Genomic DNA, 22,179 nt, shown 5'->3' on the forward strand with positions numbered 1-22,179 from the left:
GCTCCCCTGCTGTGTTCTGCACACGTGGGGCCCAATAGCCCTCTACAGCCAGCAAGTGAGGATAGACTACAACTCCCAGCATGCCCAGGTCTACAACTGATATCTGGAAGACCCCCGCACAGAGGGGGCCGGAGGTCCATATCTTCTGCACAAACCAATTAGTTCTAAAATGACCTAATTACCTGGCAGAATGAGCGCAGGCCGCGGACGACCTACATTTCTAGATCAACCGCGGCCTGGAAGGAGCCACAACAACACCCCATCTCCAGCATGGTCAGAGAAACTACAACTCCCAACATGCTCTGACCACCTGAAAAGTGGCAGGGAATACATGGGCATTTCCACCTAGTTGGGCACTTTGAGCTACATGGAAATACCCACCTATGGGTAGAGCGCCCCATGTGGCAGGGCAGGGTATTACACTCAGGGGCTATTTACTCAGCAGCGCCCCTTGAGGATAGTAGCTGTGCTGGAGTATGTATTCGTCCCGATATACCCATGTTGTAAAACTACAACTCTCATTCTGTGGCTGTCAGGGCATGATGGGAGTTGTAGTTTTGCAACAGTTGGCTCCTATTATTCTACACTCCATCAGAATGTCCTCCGTTTGCACAAAGGCACAATTCTTAGGATATAAATGTCTGCAATTACGAGGTCACGTGACTGCCGGCGACGCTGCGGCACAGTTTTTTTTTCAAGGATAAAGATTTTAAGTATTTGACTTGTGAACGTCCTTGAAGAGAGAATGTCACTTCAGACAGTGAGGCGAATCATCTGTCCTGCACCTCTGCAGTCACATTGCTGCGCAACCAACACCCACACACTGCTGCGCCGCACGCCCCGATACACATGTATTGCAGCAGCACGGACAGAGAAGGGTTAACCGCCCTCCGCCGTTATATTAATATAATAGGTCAGTGCACACAGATACCTCCACCCGGCTGTACAGGGGCCCCTCCCCCAGAAGCCGGACCCCTCCTGTCACCTCTGGAATGATGACTGCACAAAGTCCGATAGTCCGGCACACCCCACGCTGTGCATCGCCCCCTGACCCGTGATCGTCTAAATATCCAGAAAATCTCATCATCCGGCACCGACCACTAGATCCAGACAGAACAGAATTATCTATATGTACTGTACCTGCCCCAAGAGCTTACAATCTACTAAACCCTTCCACTGTATCTGCTGACGATGTGCAGGGTTGCTACAATGTACCCAGTCCAGACGATCCTCTGAGAGGCAAACACCCTGCACACCGATACACTGTAACAAAATCAGGAGACAGACCGTTTACAATTCAACACTGTAACAAACCCTCAGCCGTGAGTAGTATTACGTCTATACAGGATTTTGGCCTCTGGAGGTAAAGGATATTGCTGTTCACTGACAGCAAACAGAGATCATGACGATAGTGAGGAACTGAAACAAAAAGTCGATTAGAAAGTAGCAGAACTGAGCGCCGCCCTAGTGTTCAGATCAGAGAACTGCACGGAAGTGAATAGGATCCAACTACTGGAGAGTAATGGGGGCGACTCCCATAATGACCTCATACTAGGGAATTACTAGTCATGCGATTGCCTGACTTCTGCCTGTATAGCCGGGGGCTGGGAGGGTTTCCGGATAGCTGGCCACATCACTGCGGTGCAGGCCGGGGACAGGACTCGCTCACATATGAGGTTTCCGTGAATTAAGGTCAGACAGCGCCCGCAGAGCGGCAGGAGGGGCGATCCGCTCGGCCAGAGGATTACTCAATGCTGATTTGATTATAACAATCATCTCCAGCGTCTCGTGCACAGACATAATCCGGAGCCGCCGGCCTGTGTGCGACCACCTGGCTACATGGCGGGTACACAGGACGGGTGCACACAGTTCATTACTGGGGGTGCAGAGGTCACACCCCCATAGCGCAGGCTGGCCGCGAGGGGCCCATAGCGCTGACCCTCCTTGGCGCTTACTCAGCAGCTCCGCAGATGCTCTTATCCACAGCGAATCCCCCGGGACGGGAACAGCAGCCATTACCATGGAGGACTTGTAATTCAATAGGGGGGCCACAAAATCCTGCAAGCAAGGGTCCGCCTCGGAGTCACCCCCCAGGAGAGGCAAACGCAGGAGGAACCTCGGTCATAATCCATACCCGTTCTGCACATTTCTAGTATTCAAAGCTGTACACGATTTATACTTGTCACAGCTGAGGGTTTGTTACAGTTGTATCCAGTCTGGACAGAGCTCTGTGAGGTCAGCAGCGCAGACCCCGCTCCTGTCCTGACAGTTTGCTACATTGTATCAGTGCAGATAATGGCTAGACTGGGTACAAGAAAGTTTCCATTCACTAACTGCAAGCAGAGATCTTGAAAATGAGGCATAAATTTGACACAAATATTAAACTGAAACACAAATATTAGAATTTTATAAATTTGCACTATACAGTGAATCAGGCGCGTCTCCTTCGATGCCATGTGGCGAGCCGGGCAGCGGGTGACAGCCGGCCGGTTATCCGCGCACTTTAGCGATGTCTGGAGCCTTCGCTTTTCTTAAAGCTTTCAGCACAGATTAGCCTAATTAGATCGCCCCTACCACAATGGAGCGGCCCTCCCCCACCGGTCACATCAGGCGCTCAGAAGGCTGCCCACAGACCCTCACCCTACAGTCTCGTCCGGGCTCAAATCCGTGAAAAGGTGGTTAGTGGTGCCTCCGTGAAGGATCCGTGTGTCACTGTGCAGCCGAAAAATCATCTCTTCCTAATGATCCGTGAAACACGGATGGCATTGGACAGCAAAAAACGGAGGCATGGATGACCCAAAATCTATAATGGGCGCGATGCATCCGTGCTAAAAACACGGACCGTGGTAAAAAAAACTCTGATGTGGGAATACAGACATTAACATGAACGTGGACGTCTGCCGTCCGTGGAACCCACCAGTCTGCTGGAGTCAACGGACAGCTCCATATACATGTGGGACCGCTCTGGATATGAGCCCCTCTCTCCGTCACTCCTCTCCAGATGTGGGCCCCTCCATTACTCCTCTCTACATAGGAGCCCCTCCATTACTCCTCTCTACATAGGAGCCCCTCCATTACTCCTCTCTACATAGGAGCCCCTCCATTACTCCTCTCTACATAGGAGCCCCTCCATTACTCCTCTCTACATAGGAGCCCCTCCATTACTCCTCTCTACATAGGAGCCCCTCCATTACTCCTCTCTACATAGGAGCCCCTCCATTACTCCTCTCTACATAGGAGCCCCTCCATTACTCCTCTCTACACAGGAGCCCCTCCATTACTCCTCTCTACATAGGAGCCCCTCCATTACTCCTCTCAGTATTAAGATCAGGGGAGAGATTTCGGATTTAATCGCCAGCACTTTATTAATCCGTCTATGGAGGATGAATGGCGCCTGATTAATCTGCAGCTTCTCAATTTTCAGCGATAACTTAGCAAGTAACTCATTAACTGGCAGCCTAATTACTATGCATTTATGTTAATTACAGAGATATAAATGTGCTCCGCACACTCCGCCCGCTCTGGGCACACAGGGGTTAAGAGGCCGCACATAACAGTCGGATATAAATAGTGCAGTTTCCAAGACAAACTCATTACCCCGGTAGAAGGCCAGGACGGCTGACTGACCCCCGGCTCACCGAACGCGCAGCAATGTGGCCGCATTTACTGATAAAGCGCAACCAAATCCCCGCAGCAACCGGCCAGACGCCCCCCAACCTGCGCTACGTGGACTATTCGCTAATGAACGACCCCTGAACCTGGTGACTGCGGTGCATGTGCAGCGATGACATCACAGTCCCCGTCTGTCTTGCACTTTGTGTTCATCAACTATAAAATCCCCCAAATCAATTTCAGCGCTAATGGAGGGTGAACCGTCCCCGCACCAATAACAGGTCACTCCGGATCGCTCCCCCGAGGACGGGGCGAAGCCGGGCTACAGTCCGCGCACTTCCCGGAGACGCCACAATGGGGATGACAGTGACGGAGGCGCAAAAAGAATCATCACATGATCATCAGACGAGAAGGGAAGATATGAAGTCATGTTATACAATGCACAGAGGGGCCACGCAGGGGCCAGGGGGGGGGGCCGCGCAGGGGCCAGGGGGTCCGCGCAGGGTCCAGGGGGGGGGGGCCGCGCAGGGTCCGGGGGGGGGGGGCTGCACACACATACATATAGGAATATTTAGATATAGAACACACGGATACATAGCAATGCGGGGGATACATAGAAATATAGGGGGGCTGCTCGCTCTCAGGGCTGATGCTGTAGTCCGTAAACATAAGGTGGAGTCATGTTGGGATCTGGAGCCTTTTCTGGGAAGATGTAGGAGCTGCTCGGGGGCCCCGGGGACCAATGAACGTGACCTGATCCTTCCTGTCAGCCGGAGACAGACTGAGCATAAATGGAGCAGCACTCTAATATTAGCTCTCTCTATACAGGAGGAGAGTGACCTCCAGCAGCTGAGGACGACACCAACCTCTATGGCCAGGGGCGTAGCTATAGGGGGTGCAGAGGAGCCCGAGGGGCCCAAAGACCCTGGCATTATAGAAAGTGCTGGTCAAGTTACACCTCTGGCTGCAGGGAAGGGGTTAGGTCAAGAATTTGCCATGGGGGGGGGCCGTTTCAATGTTTGCCTCAGGCAGCACAAAGGCTAGGTGCTTCCCTGCCCCCGGCCACAGAGGGAAGGGGGGGCCCAAGCTGAACTCTTGCACCAGGGCCCCTGAGCCTTTAGCTACGCCCCTGTCTATGGCACTGTCACCCCCATCATCTCACCTGCAAATTCTAGGTTTCCCTTTTCCTCTGAATAAGACCCGTCCACACGACCATATTTCTGGGTCCACACCCACCATGTGCTGTCCGCATCCGTGTTTCCGTTCCACGGCCACCGCAAAAAAGACAGAACAGAACAGGTCCTATTCTTGTCCGTTTTGTGGAAAAGAATAGGCATCGTTACAACGGGTCCGCAAATAAATCAAAATAAATGGCTGCAACTCAGACGTCACACAGATGTCATCTGCATTTTGCGGTCGTGTGAACACAAACTAAATGAAATTCTGGAAAGTCGCAGTTACAGAGAACCGAGCGAAAACCAATATGCCACCATTAGAGCGCCCGGAGGGGGAGGAGCGTCACTCAACTTTCCTAGACCTGGCAACTCTTCCTAGCGTGGCAGCCGCACAGGAAAGGACGATGCCTCCGTCCATAACTGCGCAGATCTGCCATTCAAGAAACCCAGGGTAGACCCCCAAAGAAAAACGGATAATAAATGGGCGATGATGTGGATATTCGGTATAGAGGGCTAAACATTATTAGCGCCCTGCAGAGATACGTCCTTGGATTTCCGTGGCAGAGAAGACTAGTTTACCGCTTGTGTCCTGGGAACACCACACGCCTGCACAGCAGAGCTCACTCCGCGCGCCGGCACAGCAGAGCCGGCACAGCAGAGCTCACTCCGCGCGCCGGCACAGCAGAGCTCACTCCGCGCGCCGGCACAGCAGAGCCGGCACAGCAGAGCTCACTCCGCGCCTCTGATCTGCAGCTTATCCCATTTCCTGCTCTGAATGATTTACACTCATCTGGTTGAGTGGAGCCAATTAAAGGAATCTCTCCTTACCAGTCTATAATCACAGTCCTATTATACTACAACCCCCAACATGAACAGTGGAGGCAATGATTCTGCTTTGAGACAACTTTCTGTCTCTGAGGTACATGGACAACTGCCCCCATCCTCCACCCCAGATAACCAGGAGGAGGCCTTCACCACCATCATGGCCGCTGATCTCCTGTGACGGGCACACGTCTTCCGCGCACGGAGGGGGAGGGGGGCACTTCTTCTGAGACGATGACTATAATCAATACCTCCTCCTTCAGCCACGAGGGGCCCCACACAATTCCAGAACAGTGAAGACTGACACAGAAGCAGGGCAGAGGGTGCGACTCTTCTGGATGATGCCCGGCTCATTCCCTCCATGTCACCGGGCGCAGTGCCCCTGAAATAATGGGGTACACGGTTAATAAAAACATGGCGGCAGCACCACTGGGACCCGAACCCCAGGAAATGCAGAGGATCAAATTCTAATCCATTTCAAAAACCTCTGCTTGCTGTCCATGAAAGGGAACATTCTTGTTTTCATCCATAGGCCGAGTTTTGTCCTGATCTAGCCCTGCTCACACAGCTGAGGGTTTGTTACAGTGTATGTAAACTACCACCTGTGAAGTAAATAGCAGCACTTATCTCTGTCCTGATGGTTTGTTACAATGTATCAACGCTGGAAAATATATCAGCCTGTAATTCAGAATGATGAGCAAGCAGAGATACTGAAAAGGGTGAGTAACTGAAACAGTCTGTTCACTATGTGGAGATGGCGGCGGATCCCAGATTTAGTGGAAGTCGCTATGAAAAATAGGGACAACCCAATGGGCAGAGGGGTCATGTGACATTAGGCGCCCTCAATGGCGATAGTGGTCATGTGACTGCACAGCCAATAAGAAGTCATCATCTGCCGGGTAACCTGAGACATGTCAGCCCATAAAGGGTCAGTAAATCCGGGAAATGCGCACAATCTGTCTCCTGTGAGCACAGCTGCTGGTAATACAGAAACATACTTTGTGCTGCATTATCCAGGCCTCGGAGCTGCGCTCTCCATCAGTAGTCGCTCCATTATTAATGCAGCTGTCTCCTCTGTGCAGCTGCAGCCACAAGAGGCGACAGGTGTCGGGGGAGACAGCCACCCGCAAGAGGCGACAGGTGTCGGGGGAGACAGCCACCCGCAAGAGGCGACAGCTGTCGGGGGAGACAGCCCCCCGCAAGAGGCGACAGCTGTCGGGGGAGACAGCCCCCCGCAAGAGGCGACAGCTGTCGGGGGAGACAGCCCCCCGCAAGAGGCGACAGCTGTCGGGGGAGACAGCCCCCCGCAAGAGGCGACAGCTGTCGGGGGAGACAGCCCCCCGCAAGAGGCGACAGCTGTCGGGGGAGACAGCCCCCCGCAAGAGGCGACAGCTGTCGGGGGAGACAGCCCCCCGCAAGAGGCGACAGCTGTCGGGGGAGACAGCCCCCCGCAAGAGGCGACAGCTGTCGGGGGAGACAGCCCCCCGCAAGAGGCGACAGCTGTCGGGGGAGACAGCCCCCCGCAAGAGGCGACAGCTGTCGGGGGAGACAGCCCCCCGCAAGAGGCGACAGCTGTCGGGGGAGACAGCCCCCCGCAAGAGGCGACAGCTGTCGGGGGAGACAGCCCCCCGCAAGAGGCGACAGCTGTCGGGGGAGACAGCCCCCCGCAAGAGGCGACAGGTGTCGGGGGAGACAGCCACCCGCAAGAGGCGACAGCTGTCGGGGGAGACAGCCACCCGCAAGAGGCGACAGCTGTCGGGGGAGACAGCCACCCGCAAGAGGCGACAGCTATCGGGGGAGACAGCCACCCACAAGAGGCGACAGGTACCCAGGTGTGGCAGGAGGCCGGCTCCTCTCTGCCCCCCACCAGTCCCCACTACAGGTAATGCAGGCTCCACTCACTGCAGAAGGCAGAAAGGCGTTTGCTGCCGATGTGTTCAGCTCTCAGAGGATTGTCTGCCCTAGATACAACTGTAACAAACCCTCAGCTGTGTGATGGATTACATTGGTACAGCTGATGGCCTTGTTACAATGTATCAGTGTAGGCAAGTCTAGGGCAGATGTGTGCTGCTGTGTGGAGCTCAGAGGATTGTCTGCACTGATACACTGACATCTCTGCATGTGATGCCCTGCTGGTATTTGTAGTGCATCCGAACGCCTCTCACAGCTTCATCGGCAGCACGTCCCACTGTTTGTCAGTGAGTGGAAGAAAACCGTCTGTTGCTTCGCTCTCCTCCTCCCGTAATTAGAGGACATAAACATCATGGCCGCCGCTCAGGAAGGCACCTCCAGGCCAATTTATTCAGACAAAATTGCAGATTAAAGTGGAGCCCACCGAAATCTCTAGTGACAGATGCAGGGGGGGTCCCCCGCCCTCCGCCAGATCACAGCCTGACATCTGGAGCCTTAATGCCCCGAATCCCCTCCTGTGCAATCAGCAGGAAAGAGGAGCGTGGCACGGACTACGGACCCCCGGGACATCTGGACACCGAGACCCCCCTACTGGAAACTCTGGACTGACGGATCACTGGGAGACGCAGCCGTCCCACCTCCGATACCCTCCATTACGACCCCCATCATCATTACCCCCTGGACCCCCTCCACCATTACCACTGGCCCCCCTTCATCCCAACCCCCGACACCCTCCATCCCCACATCCCTGTACACTGACCCCACGCATCACAGCTTTGGACGCCAGTCTCCACAATGGGGTGCGGGCTAAATCTCGGGGGTCCTCCTTGTGAAGGTCCTGCTGGTGTAGGGTTCTTACAAGCAATGCTACCTGGGAAAGAGAATGCAATTGAGCATCACAGGTGTGCACCACAGTGCGTCCGTACAACCGCCAGCTGACCGGTGGTCACCCTGCGCCTTGTGGGTCCCTGAAACCTCTCTTCCCTCCATCAGAGGGCCACACATCATGTATCTGCCGTGTGGTTGGTGGCAAATTCTGCTGTGGATCTGCGCAGGTTTCACTCTACGATGGCGGCAGAACTAGGCAGAGGACAAGAGGGGCGGCCCAGACCCCAGCACTCAGGGCGTAACAGACACTTATCAGACTGCCCGAAGAAGACCTGCCTTACTTGAAAACAGCGACCAATCAGAGCGCAGCTTTCATTTTTCAAATGCAGAATATGGAATGAGAGCTGCGCTGTGATTGGTTGCTATGGGCAACAAAGCCAGTTTTACTTTTAGACAGTCTCTATATAATGGCCGCCACCAGGAAAATCCATCCTACCTCACCCAGGTCTCCTCATAGCTCCTTCTGAGGCCAGTGTCAGGACCAGTGGCCCAGCCGTGGGTTCACTGACCCGAGCCATTTCAGGGGAGAGGATGACTGTAGGACAGGAGAATAGTCTATTGCTCCCTGTTATCAGCCATTTCAGGGGAGAGGATGACTGTAGGACAGGAGAATACAGTCTATTGCTTCCTGTTATCAGCCATTTCAGGGGAGAGGATGACTGTAGGACAGGAGAATACAGTCTATTGCCCCTGTTATCAGCCATTTCAGGGGAGAGGATGACTGTAGGACAGGAGAATAGTCTATTGCTCCCTGTTATCAGCCGTTTCGGGTTAGAGGATGACTGTAGGACAGGAGAATACAGTCTATTGCTCCCTGTTATCAGCCATTTCAGGGGAGAGGATGACTGTAGGACAGGAGAATACAGTCTATTGCCTCCTGTTATCAGCCATTTCAGGGGGGAGGATGACTGTAGGACAGGAGAATACAGTCTATTGCTCCCTGTTATCAGCCATTTCAGGGGGGAGGATGACTGTAGGACAGGAGAATACAGTCTATTGCTTCCTGTTATCAGCCATTTCAGGGGAGAGGATGACTGTAGGACAGGAGAATACAATCTATTGCCCTCTGTTATCAGCCATTTCAGGGGGGAGGATGACTGTAGGACAGGAGAATACAGTCTATTGCCCCCTGTTATCAGCCATTTCAGAGGAGAGGATGACTGTAGGACAGGAGAATACAATCTATTGCCCTCTGTTATCAGCCATTTCAGGGGAGAGGATGACTGTAGGACAGGAGAATACAGTCTATTGCCCTCTGTTATCAGCCATTTCAGGGGAGAGGATGACTGTAGGACAGGAGAATAGTCTATTGCTCCCTGTTATCAGCCATTTCAGGGGAGAGGATGACTGTAGGACAGGAGAATACAGTCTATTGCTTCCTGTTATCAGCCATTTCAGGGGAGAGGATGACTGTAGGACAGGAGAATACAGTCTATTGCCCCTGTTATCAGCCATTTCAGGGGAGAGGATGACTGTAGGACAGGAGAATAGTCTATTGCTCCCTGTTATCAGCCGTTTCGGGTTAGAGGATGACTGTAGGACAGGAGAATACAGTCTATTGCCTCCTGTTATCAGCCATTTCAGGGGGGAGGATGACTGTAGGACAGGAGAATACAGTCTATTGCTTCCTGTTATCAGCCATTTCAGGGGAGAGGATGACTGTAGGACAGGAGAATACAGTCTATTGCCCCCTGTTATCAGCCATTTCAGAGGAGAGGATGACTGTAGGACAGGAGAATACAGTCTATTGCCCCCTGTTATCAGCCATTTCAGAGGAGAGGATGACTGTAGGAGAGGAGAATACAGTCTATTGCCCCTGTTATCAGCCATTTCAGGGAGAGGATGACTGTAGGACAGGAGAATAGTCTATTGCTCCCTGTTATCAGCCATTTCAGGGGAGAGGATGACTGTAGGACGGGAGAATACAATCTATTGCCCCCTGTTATCAGCCATTTCAGGGGAGAGGATGACTGTAGGACAGGAGAATACAATCTATTGCCCCCTGTTATCAGCCATTTCAGGGGAGAGGATGACTGTAGGACAGGAGAATACAGTCTATTGCCCCCTGTTATCAGCCATTTCAGGGGAGAGGATGACTGTAGGACAGGAGAATACAGTCTATTGCCCCCTGTTATCAGCCATTTCAGGGGAGAGGATGACTGTAGGACAGGAGAATACAGTCTATTGCCCCCTGTTATCAGCCATTTCAGGGGAGAGGATGACTGTAGGACAGGAGAATACAGTCTATTGCCCCGTTATCAGCCATTTCAGGGGAGAGGATGACTGTAGGACAGGAGTATACAGTCTATTGCCTCCTGTTATCAGCTATTTCAGGGGAGAGGATGACTGTAGGACAAGAGAATACAGTCTATTGCTCCCTGTTATCAGCCATTTCAGGCCACAGAGAGGAAGACTGATAGCTGTGATTCAATGGAGCAGAGCTGCTGTGTAAAGCATGGGGGGAAGGGTCCTAAAAGAGCACTGATGGCAATAGGTCAGCAGAGGAGGTCACTTGAGAGCTTTTCTAGTCTGCACAAACTTTCACCAGAACTACAACTCCCAGCATGTAGTTATACATAGTTCAGCGCCTCTGCCCGCATCCTCCGATCACCCATTGCTCGATCACAGCAGCCGCCATAAATTCTACAGAGAAGACATTTCCAATCCTAATCCGCGCTCTGCGATTACCTCCAATCAGTGCAGAGGACTGGAGAACCAAACGTCCCATGTAACGGGTTATCTAAGGCAGAGAAGCAACAGCATCTAAGAAGGAATTGCCGCCTATCCATTCACTAGAGATCAGCGGTGACATCACTGAGAATGCCGCCTATCCATTCACTAGAGATCAGCGGTGACATCACTGAGAATGCCGCCTATCCATTCACTAGAGATCAGCGGTGACATCACTGAGAATGCCGCCTATCCAGTCACTAGAGATCAGCGGTGCCATCATCCGCTACTAAAAGACCTGCAATGTAATATTAATGTATTTTAATAATGTAAAGTCCCAGAATGTTGATGTCTTGGGTTTATGAAACCACTGATGAGCAGCTGGTAAGGGATGCTGGGAGTTGTAGTCCAATATCCCACATAGCGCGGTCGCACTGTTACTCTCTGTGCTTTGACACTTTCTCACTGCCAGGACTGATTCACATGCAGCAGTTCGCACCCTGATCCGCGCCTCCACGGGATCGGCGGTGACCAGGCAGCAGAAGGAGCGAGCGTACAGCAGGAGTGCTGCGTACTGTGCACACAAGACACTGCTGAGATAAGTGCACGCGGGGTGGTCTACTATATATGGTCTAGTGTAGTGCCGTGTACGGTGTAGAATATACAGTATATTGTAGTGTTGTGTAGGCTGTGAGCTGCAGAACTATGGGCAGCACGGGGGCTCAGTGGTCAGCGCTGGGGTCCTGCATGGAGTTTGTAGGTTCTCCCCGTGCTGCGGTTTCCTCCCACACTCCAAAAACAGACTGATAGGGGCTTAAATAAAAAAAGAACTGTGTATGGTGTGTAATACTGTTGTAGTATATATGGTACAGTGTTATGTACGGTGTAGCCTGTGGTGTGAAGTGCTGTGTACAGTGAAGTATATACGGTGTAGCCTGGGGGAGTAGGGTGTACGATATACAGTTGCAAGAAAAAGTATGTGAACCCTTTGGAATGATATGGATTTCTGCACCAATTGGTCATAAAATGTGATCTGATCTTCATCTTAGTCACAACAATAGACAATCACAGTCGGCTTAACCTAATAACACACAAAAAGAGTTAAATGTTACCATGTTTTTATTGAACACACCGTGTAAGCATTCACAGTGCAGGTGGAAAAAGTATGTGAACCCCTAGACTAATGACATCTCCAAGAGCTAATTGGAGTGAGGTGTCAGCCAACTGGAGTCCAATCAATGAGATGAGATTGGAGGTGTTGGTTACAGCTGCCCTATAAAACACACCAGTTCTGGGTTTGCTTTTCACAAGAAGCATTGCCTGATGTGAATGATGCCTCACACAAAGGAGCTCTCAGAAGACCTACGATTAAGAATTGTTGACTTGCATAAAGCTGGTAAGGGTTATATAAGTATCTCCAAAAGCCTTGCTGTTCATCAGTCCACGGTAAGACAAATTGTCTATAAATGGAGGACGTTCAGCACTGCTGCTACTCTCCCTAGGAGCGGCCGTCCTGTAAAGATGACTGCAAGAGCACAGCGCAGACTGCTCAGTGAGGTGAAGAAGAATCCTAGAGTGTCAGCTAAAGACTTACAGAAGTCTCTGGCATATGCTGACATCCCTGTTAGCGAATCTACGATACGTAAAACACTAAACAAGAATGGATTTCATGGGAGGAGACCACAGAGGAAGCCACTGCTGTCCAAAAAAAAACATGGCTGCACGTTTACAGTTTGCACAAGAGCACCTGGATGTTCCACAGCAGTACTGGCAAAATATTCTGTGGACGGATGAAACCAAAGTGGAGTTGTTTGGAAGAAACACACAACACTATGTGTGGAGAAAAAGAGGCACAGCACACCAACCTCAAAACCTCATCCCCACTGTGAGGTATGGTGGGGGGGGCATCATGGTTTGGGGCTGCTTTGCTGCGTCAGGGCCTGGACGGATTGCTATCATCGAAGGAGAAATGAATTCCAAAGTTTATCAAGACATTTTGCAGGAGGACTTAAGGCCATCTGTCCACCAGCTGAAGCCCAACAGAAGATGGGTGCTGCAACAGGACAACGACCCAAAGCATAGAAGTAAATCAACAACAGAACGGCTTAAACAGAAGAGAATCCGCCTTCTGGAGCGGCCCAGTCAGAGTCCTGACCTTAACCCGATGGAGATGCTGTGGCAGGACCTCAAGAAAGCGATTCACACCAGACATCCCAAGAATATTGCTGAACTGAGACCGTTCTGTAAAGAGGAATGGCCAAGAATTACTCCTGACCGTTGTGCGCGTCTGATCTGCAGCTACAGGGAACGTTTGGTGGAAGTTATTGCTGCCAAAGGAGGTTCAACCAGGTATTAAATCCAAGGGTTCACATACTTTCTCCACCTGCACTGTGAATGTTTACATGGTGCGTTCAATAAAAACATGGTAACATTTAATTATTTGTGTGTTATTAGTTTAAGCGACTGTGATTGTCTATTGTTGTGACTTAGATGGAGATCAGATCACATTTTATGACCAATTTGTGCAGAAATCCATATCATTCCAAAGGGTTCACATACTTTTTCCTGCAACTGTATGGTGGTGTTGCAGTATATACACTGAAGTACTCACGGCGTCATGTTGTGCAGGATGTAGCAGTGCTGTGGACGGTGTAGTGTTGTCTCACTAGAAGTCACTATAGTCCATCCAATACACCGTACGGTACATCATTGGGAGCAAAGGTCCCAGTTCGGGTTCTTTTCCATGTGGTAATTGTCAAACAATATCAGATTGATCATCAGGTTCCTTGCAGATCTATGGCAGTTCTCTACCTTGTCCTTGTGCTACGTTGGCATGACGACGAGGGAGCTCCGGACACGGAATTTGGAGCAAGAAGCAAAATTAGATTAAAGTAAAATGAAGGCTGAGTTAGACCCTGTAGCCTTACACCTTAAGGACAAGGTAATTGTGGGCAACCGCGGAGGGGAGGTCAAAAAATCACCATCTTGAAAACCGAAAGCGAAGCGGTTAGCGTCGGGTCCTTTTTATGAAATCGCTCTTTTATTGTTTTCTTTCTTTTGGGGTATTTATGTTTTTTATGTGTCCAACTCCTTTTACGTCTATTTTCTGTATCGCACCTTTGTGACTGATACTTTGGGATCATTGGCTCAACTTCATCTTCATATTTAGACGTGCAGTGTTGTGTACAGTGTAGTGTAGTGTACAGGGTGTGTAGTGTACAGGGTGCAGTGTAGTGTACAGGGTGCAGTATAGTGTATAGGGTGTAGTGTACAGGGTGCAGTGTAGTGTATAGGGTGCAGTATAGTGTATAGGGTGTAGTGTACAGGGTGCAGTGTAGTGTATAGGGTGTAGTATAGTGTATAGGGTGTAGTGTACAGGGTGCAGTGTAGTGTATAGTGTGTAGTGTACAGGGTGCAGTGTAGTGTATAGGGTGAAGTGTAGTAGTGTACAGGGTGCGGTGTAGTGTATAGGGTGTAGTGTACAGGGTGCAGTGTAGTGTATAGGGTGAAGTGTAGTGTACAGGGTGCGGTGTAGTGTATAGGGTGTAGTGTACAGGGTGCGGTGTAGTGTATAGGGTGTAGTGTACAGGGTGCAGTGTAGTGTATAGGGTGTAGTGTACAGGGTGCAGTGTAGTGTATAGGGTGTAGTGTACAGGGTGCAGTGTAGTGTATAGGGTGTAGTGTACAGGGTGCAGTGTAGTGTACAGGGTGCAGTGTAGTGTACAGGGTGTAGTGTACAGGGTGCAGTGTAGTGTATAGGGTGTAGTGTACAGGGTGCAGTGTAGTGTATAGGGTGTAGTGTACAGGGTGCAGTGTAGTGTATAGGGTGTCGTGTACAGGGTGCAGTGTTGTGTACAGGGTGTAGTGTACAGGGTGCAGTGTTGTGTACAGGGTGCAGTGTACAGGGTGCAGTGTTGTGTACAGGGTGTAGTGTTGTGTACAGGGTGTAGTGTACAGGGTGCAGTGTAGTGTATAGGGTGTACTGTACAGGGTGCAGTGTAGTGTATAGGGTGCAGTGTACAGGGTGTAGTGTACAGGGTGTAGTGTACAGGGTGTAGTGTACAGGGTGTAGTGTACAGGGTGTAGAGTACAGGGTGCGGTGTAGTGTACAGGGTGCGGTGTAGTGTACAGGGTGCGGTGTAGTGTACAGGGTGCGGTGTAGTGTACAGGGTGCAGTGTAGTGTACAGGGTGCAGTGTAGTGTACAGGGTGCAGTGTAGTGTACAGGGTGCAGTGTAGTGTACAGGGTGCAGTGTACAGGGTGCAGTGTAGTGTACAGGGTGCAGTGTAGTGTACAGGGTGCAGTGTAGTGTACAGGGTGCAGTGTAGTGTACAGGGTGCAGTGTACAGGGTGCAGTGTAGTGTACAGGGTGCAGTGTAGTGTACAGGGTGCAGTGTACAGGGTGCAGTGTAGTGTACAGGGTGCAGTGTTCAGGGTGCAGTGTAGTGTACAGGGTGCAGTGTTCAGGGTGCAGTGTAGTGTACAGGGTGCAGTGTTGTGTACAGGACGCAGTGTTGTGTACAGGGTGCAGTGTAGTGTACAGGGTGCAGTGTAGTGTACAGGGTGCAGTGTAGTGTACAGGGTGCAGTGTAGTGTACAGGGTGCAGTGTAGTGTACAGGGTGCAGTGTAGTGTACAGGGTGCAGTGTTGTGTACAGGGTGCAGTGTTGTGTACAGGGTAGTGTACAGGGTGCAGTGTTGTGTACAGTGTAGTATACAGGGTGTGTAGTGTAGTGTATAGGGTGTAGTGTACAGGGTGCAGTGTAGTGTACAGTGTAGTGTATAGGGTGTGTAGTGTACAGTGTAGTGTATAGGGTACAGTGTTGTCTTCGGTGTACAGTGTATAGGGTGTAGTGTTGTCTCCAGCGTACAGTTTATAGGGTGTAGTGTTGTGTATAGGGTATCTTGGTGTCTCCGGTGTACAGTGTAGTGTTGTCTCCAGTGTATAGGGTGTAGTAGTATCTCCGGTGTACAGTGTAGTGTATAGGGTGTAATGTTGTCTCCAGTGTAGTGTTGTCTCCGGTATACAGTGTAGTGCATAGGGTGTACTGTTGTGTCTGATGGGGTGTAGTGCTGTATCCGATGGGGTGTAGTATATACAGTGTAGAGTTGTGTACCGTGGGGTGTAGTGTATACTGTGTAGAGTTGGATCCATTGCGGTGTATTGTTGTGTCCGGGGTACAGTGTAGTATATACGGTGTAGTGCTGTGTCAGATACGGTGTAGTGCTGAGTCCGGCGCGGTGTAGTATATACAGTGTAGTGCTGAGTCCAGCGCGGTGTAGTATATACAGTGTAGTGCTGAGTCCAGCGCGGTGTAGTATATACAGTGTAGTGCTGAGTCCAGCGCGGTGTAGTATATACAGTGTAGTGCTGAGTCCAGCGCGGTGTAGTATATACAGTGTAGTGCTGAGTCCAGCGCGGTGTAGTATATACAGTGTAGTGCTGTGTCAGGTGCGGTGTAGTATATACAGTGTAGTGCAGTGTCCGGCGCGGTGTAGTGTATACAGTGTAGTGCCGTGTCAGGTGCAGTGTAGTGTATACAGTGTAGTGCTGTGCCCGGCGCAGTGTAGCGTATACGATGTAGTGCAGCGTCAGGTGCGGTGTAGTATATACGGTGTAGTGCTGTGTCAGGTGCAGTGTAGTGTATACGGTGTAGTGCTGAGTCCAGCGTGGTGTAGTGTATATGGTGTAGTGCTGTGTCCGGCGCGGTGTAGTGTATACTGTGTAGTGCTGTGTCCGGCGCGGTGTAGTATATACGGTGTAGTGCTGTGTCCGGCGCGGTGTAGTATATACAGTGTAGTGCTGAGTCCAGCGCGGTGTAGTATATACGGTGTAGTGCTGTGTCAGGTGCAGTGTAGTGTATACGGTGTAGTGCTGAGTCCAGCGTGGTGTAGTATATACGGTGTAGTGCTGTGTCCGGCGCGGTGTAGCATATACGGTGTAGTGTATACCGTGTAGAGCTGTGTCCGGCGCGGTGTAGTATATAGTGTGCAGTGCTGAGTCCAGCGCGGTGTAGTATATACAGTGTAGTGCTGAGTCCAGCACGGTGTAGCATATACGGTGTAGTGCAGTGTCCGGCGCGGTGTAGTATATACGGTGTAGTGCTGTGTCAGGTGCAGTGTAGTGTATACAGTGTAGTGCAGTGTCCGGCGCGGTGTAGTATATACGGTGTAGTGCTGTGTCAGGTGCAGTGTAGTGTATACGGTGTAGTGCAGCGTCAGGTGCAGTGTAGTATATACGGTGTAGTGCTGTGTCAGGTGCAGTGTAGTGTATACGGTGTAGTGCTGTGTCAGGTGCAGTGTAGTGTATACGGTGTAGTGCTGTGTCAGGTGCAGTGTAGTGTATACGGTGTAGTGCTGTGTCAGGTGCAGTGTAGTGTATACGGTGTAGTGCTGTGTCAGGTGCAGTGTAGTGTATACGGTGTAGTGCTGTGTCAGGTGCAGTGTAGTGTATACAGTGTAGTGCAGCGTCAGGTGCAGTGTAGTATATACGGTGTAGTGCAGCGTCAGGTGCAGTGTAGTGTATACGGTGTAGTGCAGCGTCAGGTGCAGTGTAGTGTATACGGTGTAGTGCAGCGTCAGGTGCAGTGTAGTATATACGGTGTAGTGCTGTGTCAGGTGCAGTGTAGTGTATACGGTGTAGTGCTGTGTCAGGTGCAGTGTAGTGTATACGGTGTAGTGCTGTGTCAGGTGCAGTGTAGTGTATACGGTGTAGTGCAGCGTCAGGTGCAGTGTAGTATATACGGTGTAGTGCAGCGTCAGGTGCAGTGTAGTGTATACGGTGTAGTGCTGTGTCAGGTGCAGTGTAGTGTATACGGTGTAGTGCTGTGTCAGGTGCAGTGTAGTGTATACGGTGTAGTGCAGCGTCAGGTGCAGTGTAGTATATACGGTGTAGTGCTGTGTCCGGCGCGGTGTAGCATATACGGTGTAGTGTATACCGTGTAGAGCTGTGTCCGGCGCGGTGTAGTATATAGTGTGCAGTGCTGAGTCCAGCGCGGTGTAGTATATACAGTGTAGTGCTGAGTCCAGCGCGGTGTAGTATATAGTGTGCAGTGCCCAGAGGCCACATTCCTGCACTGCCCCCCTCCCTCCTCCGGTGCTGTATTCCGGTCACGTCCGGTCGGCTCCCGGTGTCACACTGGATCACACACCACATACAATGTATCGGTCGCTCCCCGGGAGCTGACACTCACCCACTCCGTATTTCTCCTCCTCCGTTGGGGTCCACATCGTCCCGGGCGCAGCGGGTGAGATCACAGTGCCCGGAGCACGGAGGGGTCACCCGGACGGGCGGGCGGCGGGGGGGCCCGGGAGAGCCGCATGTCCTCCGCTCTGTGCACGCGCTGATCCTGGGGATGATGCACCGAGAGCAGCGGGAGGAGGAGGCGGCGGCGAGGGCGGGACGGCGGCGGAGAGGAGGAGGAGCGGGGGGCCGGAGGAGGACACCGGGGTATATAGTGTATATACCCCCCCACATATAATATACAGCCGGGAGGAAGACACACCGAGTATATAGTATATACACCCCCATATATAATATACAGCCAGGGGGAGGACACACCGGGGTATATAGTATATACACCCCCATATATAATATACAGCCGGGAGGAAGACACACCGAGTATATAGTGTATATATAGGACCCCATATATATCATATACAGCCGGAGGGAAGACACCGGGGTATATAGTGTATATACCCCCCCCCCCCCCCATATATAATATACAGCCCGGGGGAGGAGGACACACCGGGGATATATAGCATATACCCCCCCCCCCCCTCATATATAATATACAGCCGGGAGGAAGACACACCGAGTATATAGTATATACACCCCCATATATAATATACAGCCAGGGGGAGGACACACCGGGGTATATAGTGTATATACCCCCCCCCCCCCCATATATAATATACAGCCCGGGGGAGGAGGACACACCGGGGATATATAGCATATACCCCCCCCCCCCCCTCACATATAATATACAGCCGGGAGGAAGACACACCGAGTATATAGTATATACACCCCCATATATAATATACAGCCAGGGGGAGGACACACCGGGGTATATAGTGTATATACCCCCCCCCCCCCCCATATATAATATACAGCCCGGGGAGGAGGACACACCGGGGATATATAGCATATACCCCCCCCCCCTCATATATAATATACAGCCGGGAGGAAGACACACCGAGTATATAGTATATACACCCCCATATATAATATACAGCCAGGGGGAGGACACACCGGGGTATATAGTGTATATACCCCCCATATATAATATACAGCCCGGGGGAGGAGGACACACCGGGGATATATAGCATATACCCCCCCCCCCCCCCCCTCATATATAATATACAGCCCCCCATATGTATAATATACAGATACAGCCCGGGGCTGAGAGGAAAACACACAGATTATATAGTATATAGCCCCCCATATATATATATAATATACATCCCACTGTAATATTATTATGTACACCCTCATACTATATATTGTACAACCCCCTGTACTACAAATATACCCACCCCCCAGCCTATATGTAATATACACTCTGTGCTCTATAGATATATATAATATACACCTCCTGGTCTATATGTAATATGTCCTCCCCTAACCCTCTCCTATGTATAATATACAGCCAGTACTGTACATAATATGCATCCCCCCCACTGCACTATATATAATATACCCAGCCTTGTCCTATGTGACAGATGGGGTGCCCCCCTGTAGTAGGCAGTGTGTTATATGCCCCTCATCTCTGGGGTCTGTATCCTCCTCTCCGGTCACTGTCCACGGTTCTGAAATATGTTTTCTGTTTGTTGTGCAGAAACCATGAGGTCATCCTATATCAGTGGGTGCCCGCTCTACAATACTATCACCCCCCTCCTCAGGGCTCTAAGGGGCACCTTCTCCTGGCACACTGCCCACCATACATACTATCACCCCCCTCCTCAGGGCTCTAAGGGGCACCTTCACCTGGCACACTGCCTGCCCTGCATACTATCACCCCATCCTCAGGGCTCTATAGGGCACCTTCACCTGGCACACTGCCCGCCCTACATACTATCACCCCCTCCTCAGGGCTCTATGGGGCACCTTCACCTGGCACACTGCCCGCCCTACATACTATCACCCCCTCCTCAGGGCTCTAAGGGGCACCTTCACCTGGCACACTGCCCACCTTACATACTATCACCCCCTCATCAGGGCTCTATGGGGCACTTTCCCTTGGCACACTGCCCGCCCTACATACTATCACCCCCCTCCTCAGGGCTCTAAGGGGCACCTTCTCCTGGCACACTGCCCGCCCTACATACTATCACCCCCCTCCTCAGGGCTCTATGGGGCACCTTCACCTGGCACACTGCCCGCCCTACATACTATCACCCCCCTCCTCAGGGCTCTATGGGGCACCTTCTCCTGGCACACTGCCCACCATACATACTATCACCCCCCTCCTCAGGGCTCTATAGGGCACCTTCACCTGGCACACTGCCCGCCCTACATACTATCACCCCCTCCTCAGGGCTCTAAGGGGCACCTTCACCTGGCACACTGCCCGCCCTACATACTATCACCCCCCTCCTCAGGGCTCTATGGGGCACCTTCACCTGGCACACTGCCCACCATACATACTATCACCCCCCTCCTCAGGGCTCTAAGGGGCACCTTCACCTGGCACACTGCCTGCCCTGCATACTATCACCCCATCCTCAGGGCTCTATAGGGCACCTTCACCTGGCACACTGCCCGCCCTACATACTATCACCACCCTCCTCAGGGTTCTAAGGGGCACCTTCACCTGGCACACTGCCCGCCCTACATACTATCACCCCCTCCTCAGGGCTCTAAGGGGCACCTTCACCTGGCACACTGCCCGCCCTGCATACTATCACCCCATCCTCAGGGCTCTATAGGGTACCTTCACCTGGCACACTGCCCGCCCTACATACTATCACCACCCTCCTCAGGGTTCTAAGGGGCACCTTCACCTGGCACACTGCCCACCCTACATACTATCACCCCCTCCTCAGGGCTCTATGGGGCACCTTCACCTGGCACACTGCCCACCTTACATACTATCACCCCCTCTTCAGGGCTCTATGGGGCACTTTCCCTTGGCACACTGCCCGCTCTACATACTATCACCCCCCTCCTCAGGGCTCTAAGGGGCACCTTCTCCTGGCACACTGCCCACCATACATACTATCACCCCCCTCCTCAGGGCTCTAAGGGGCACCTTCACCTGGCACACTGCCCGCCCTACATACTATCACCCCCCTACTCAGGGCTCTAAGGGGCACCTTCACCTGGCACACTGCCCGCCCTACATACTATCACCCCCCTCCTCAGGGCTCTATGGGGCACCTTCACCTGGCACACTGCCCGCCCTACATACTATCACCCCCCTCCTCAGGGCTCTAAGGGGCACCTTCTCCTGGCACACTGCCCACCATACATACTATCACCCCCCTCCTCAGGGCTCTATAGGGCACCTTCACCTGGCACACTGCCCGCCCTACATACTATCACCCCCTCCTCAGGGCTCTAAGGGGCACCTTCACCTGGCACACTGCCCGCCCTACATACTATCACCCCCCTCCTCAGGGCTCTATGGGGCACCTTCACCTGGCACACTGCCCACCATACATACTATCACCCCCCTCCTCAGGGCTCTAAGGGGCACCTTCACCTGGCACACTGCCTGCCCTGCATACTATCACCCCATCCTCAGGGCTCTATAGGGCACCTTCACCTGGCACACTGCCCGCCCTACATACTATCACCACCCTCCTCAGGGTTCTAAGGGGCACCTTCACCTGGCACACTGCCCGCCCTACATACTATCACCCCCTCCTCAGGGCTCTAAGGGGCACCTTCACCTGGCACACTGCCCGCCCTGCATACTATCACCCCATCCTCAGGGCTCTATAGGGCACCTTCACCTGGCACACTGCCCGCCCTACATACTATCACCACCCTCCTCAGGGTTCTAAGGGGCACCTTCACCTGGCACACTGCCCACCTTACATACTATCACCCCCTCTTCAGGGCTCTATGGGGCACTTTCCCTTGGCACACTGCCCGCTCT

The 22,179-nt window shown here is 52.1% G+C and overlaps 1 protein-coding gene across 4 annotated transcripts in view; it reads right to left on the reverse strand.

The window, feature by feature from the left end:
- DOCK3 (dedicator of cytokinesis 3) overlaps positions 1 to 18,456 on the reverse strand; it is a 110,657-nt gene extending 92,201 nt beyond the window's left edge. For all 4 annotated transcript variants that reach the window (XR_006387151.1, XM_044273278.1, XM_044273277.1 and 1 more), the window contains exon 1: positions 18,271 to 18,456. Coding sequence is in view for 3 of the 4 variants with exons in the window: in XM_044273278.1 (XP_044129213.1) it covers positions 18,271 to 18,307 (37 nt within the window). In the remaining variant the exon portion in view is untranslated. The remainder of the gene's footprint in view (positions 1 to 18,270) is intronic.
- Positions 18,457 to 22,179: the final 3,723 nt, after the last annotated feature.

This window comes from Bufo gargarizans, unplaced genomic scaffold, assembly GCF_014858855.1.
Source record: "Bufo gargarizans isolate SCDJY-AF-19 unplaced genomic scaffold, ASM1485885v1 fragScaff_scaffold_573_pilon, whole genome shotgun sequence".
NCBI classification, from domain to species: Eukaryota; Metazoa; Chordata; class Amphibia; order Anura; family Bufonidae; genus Bufo; species Bufo gargarizans.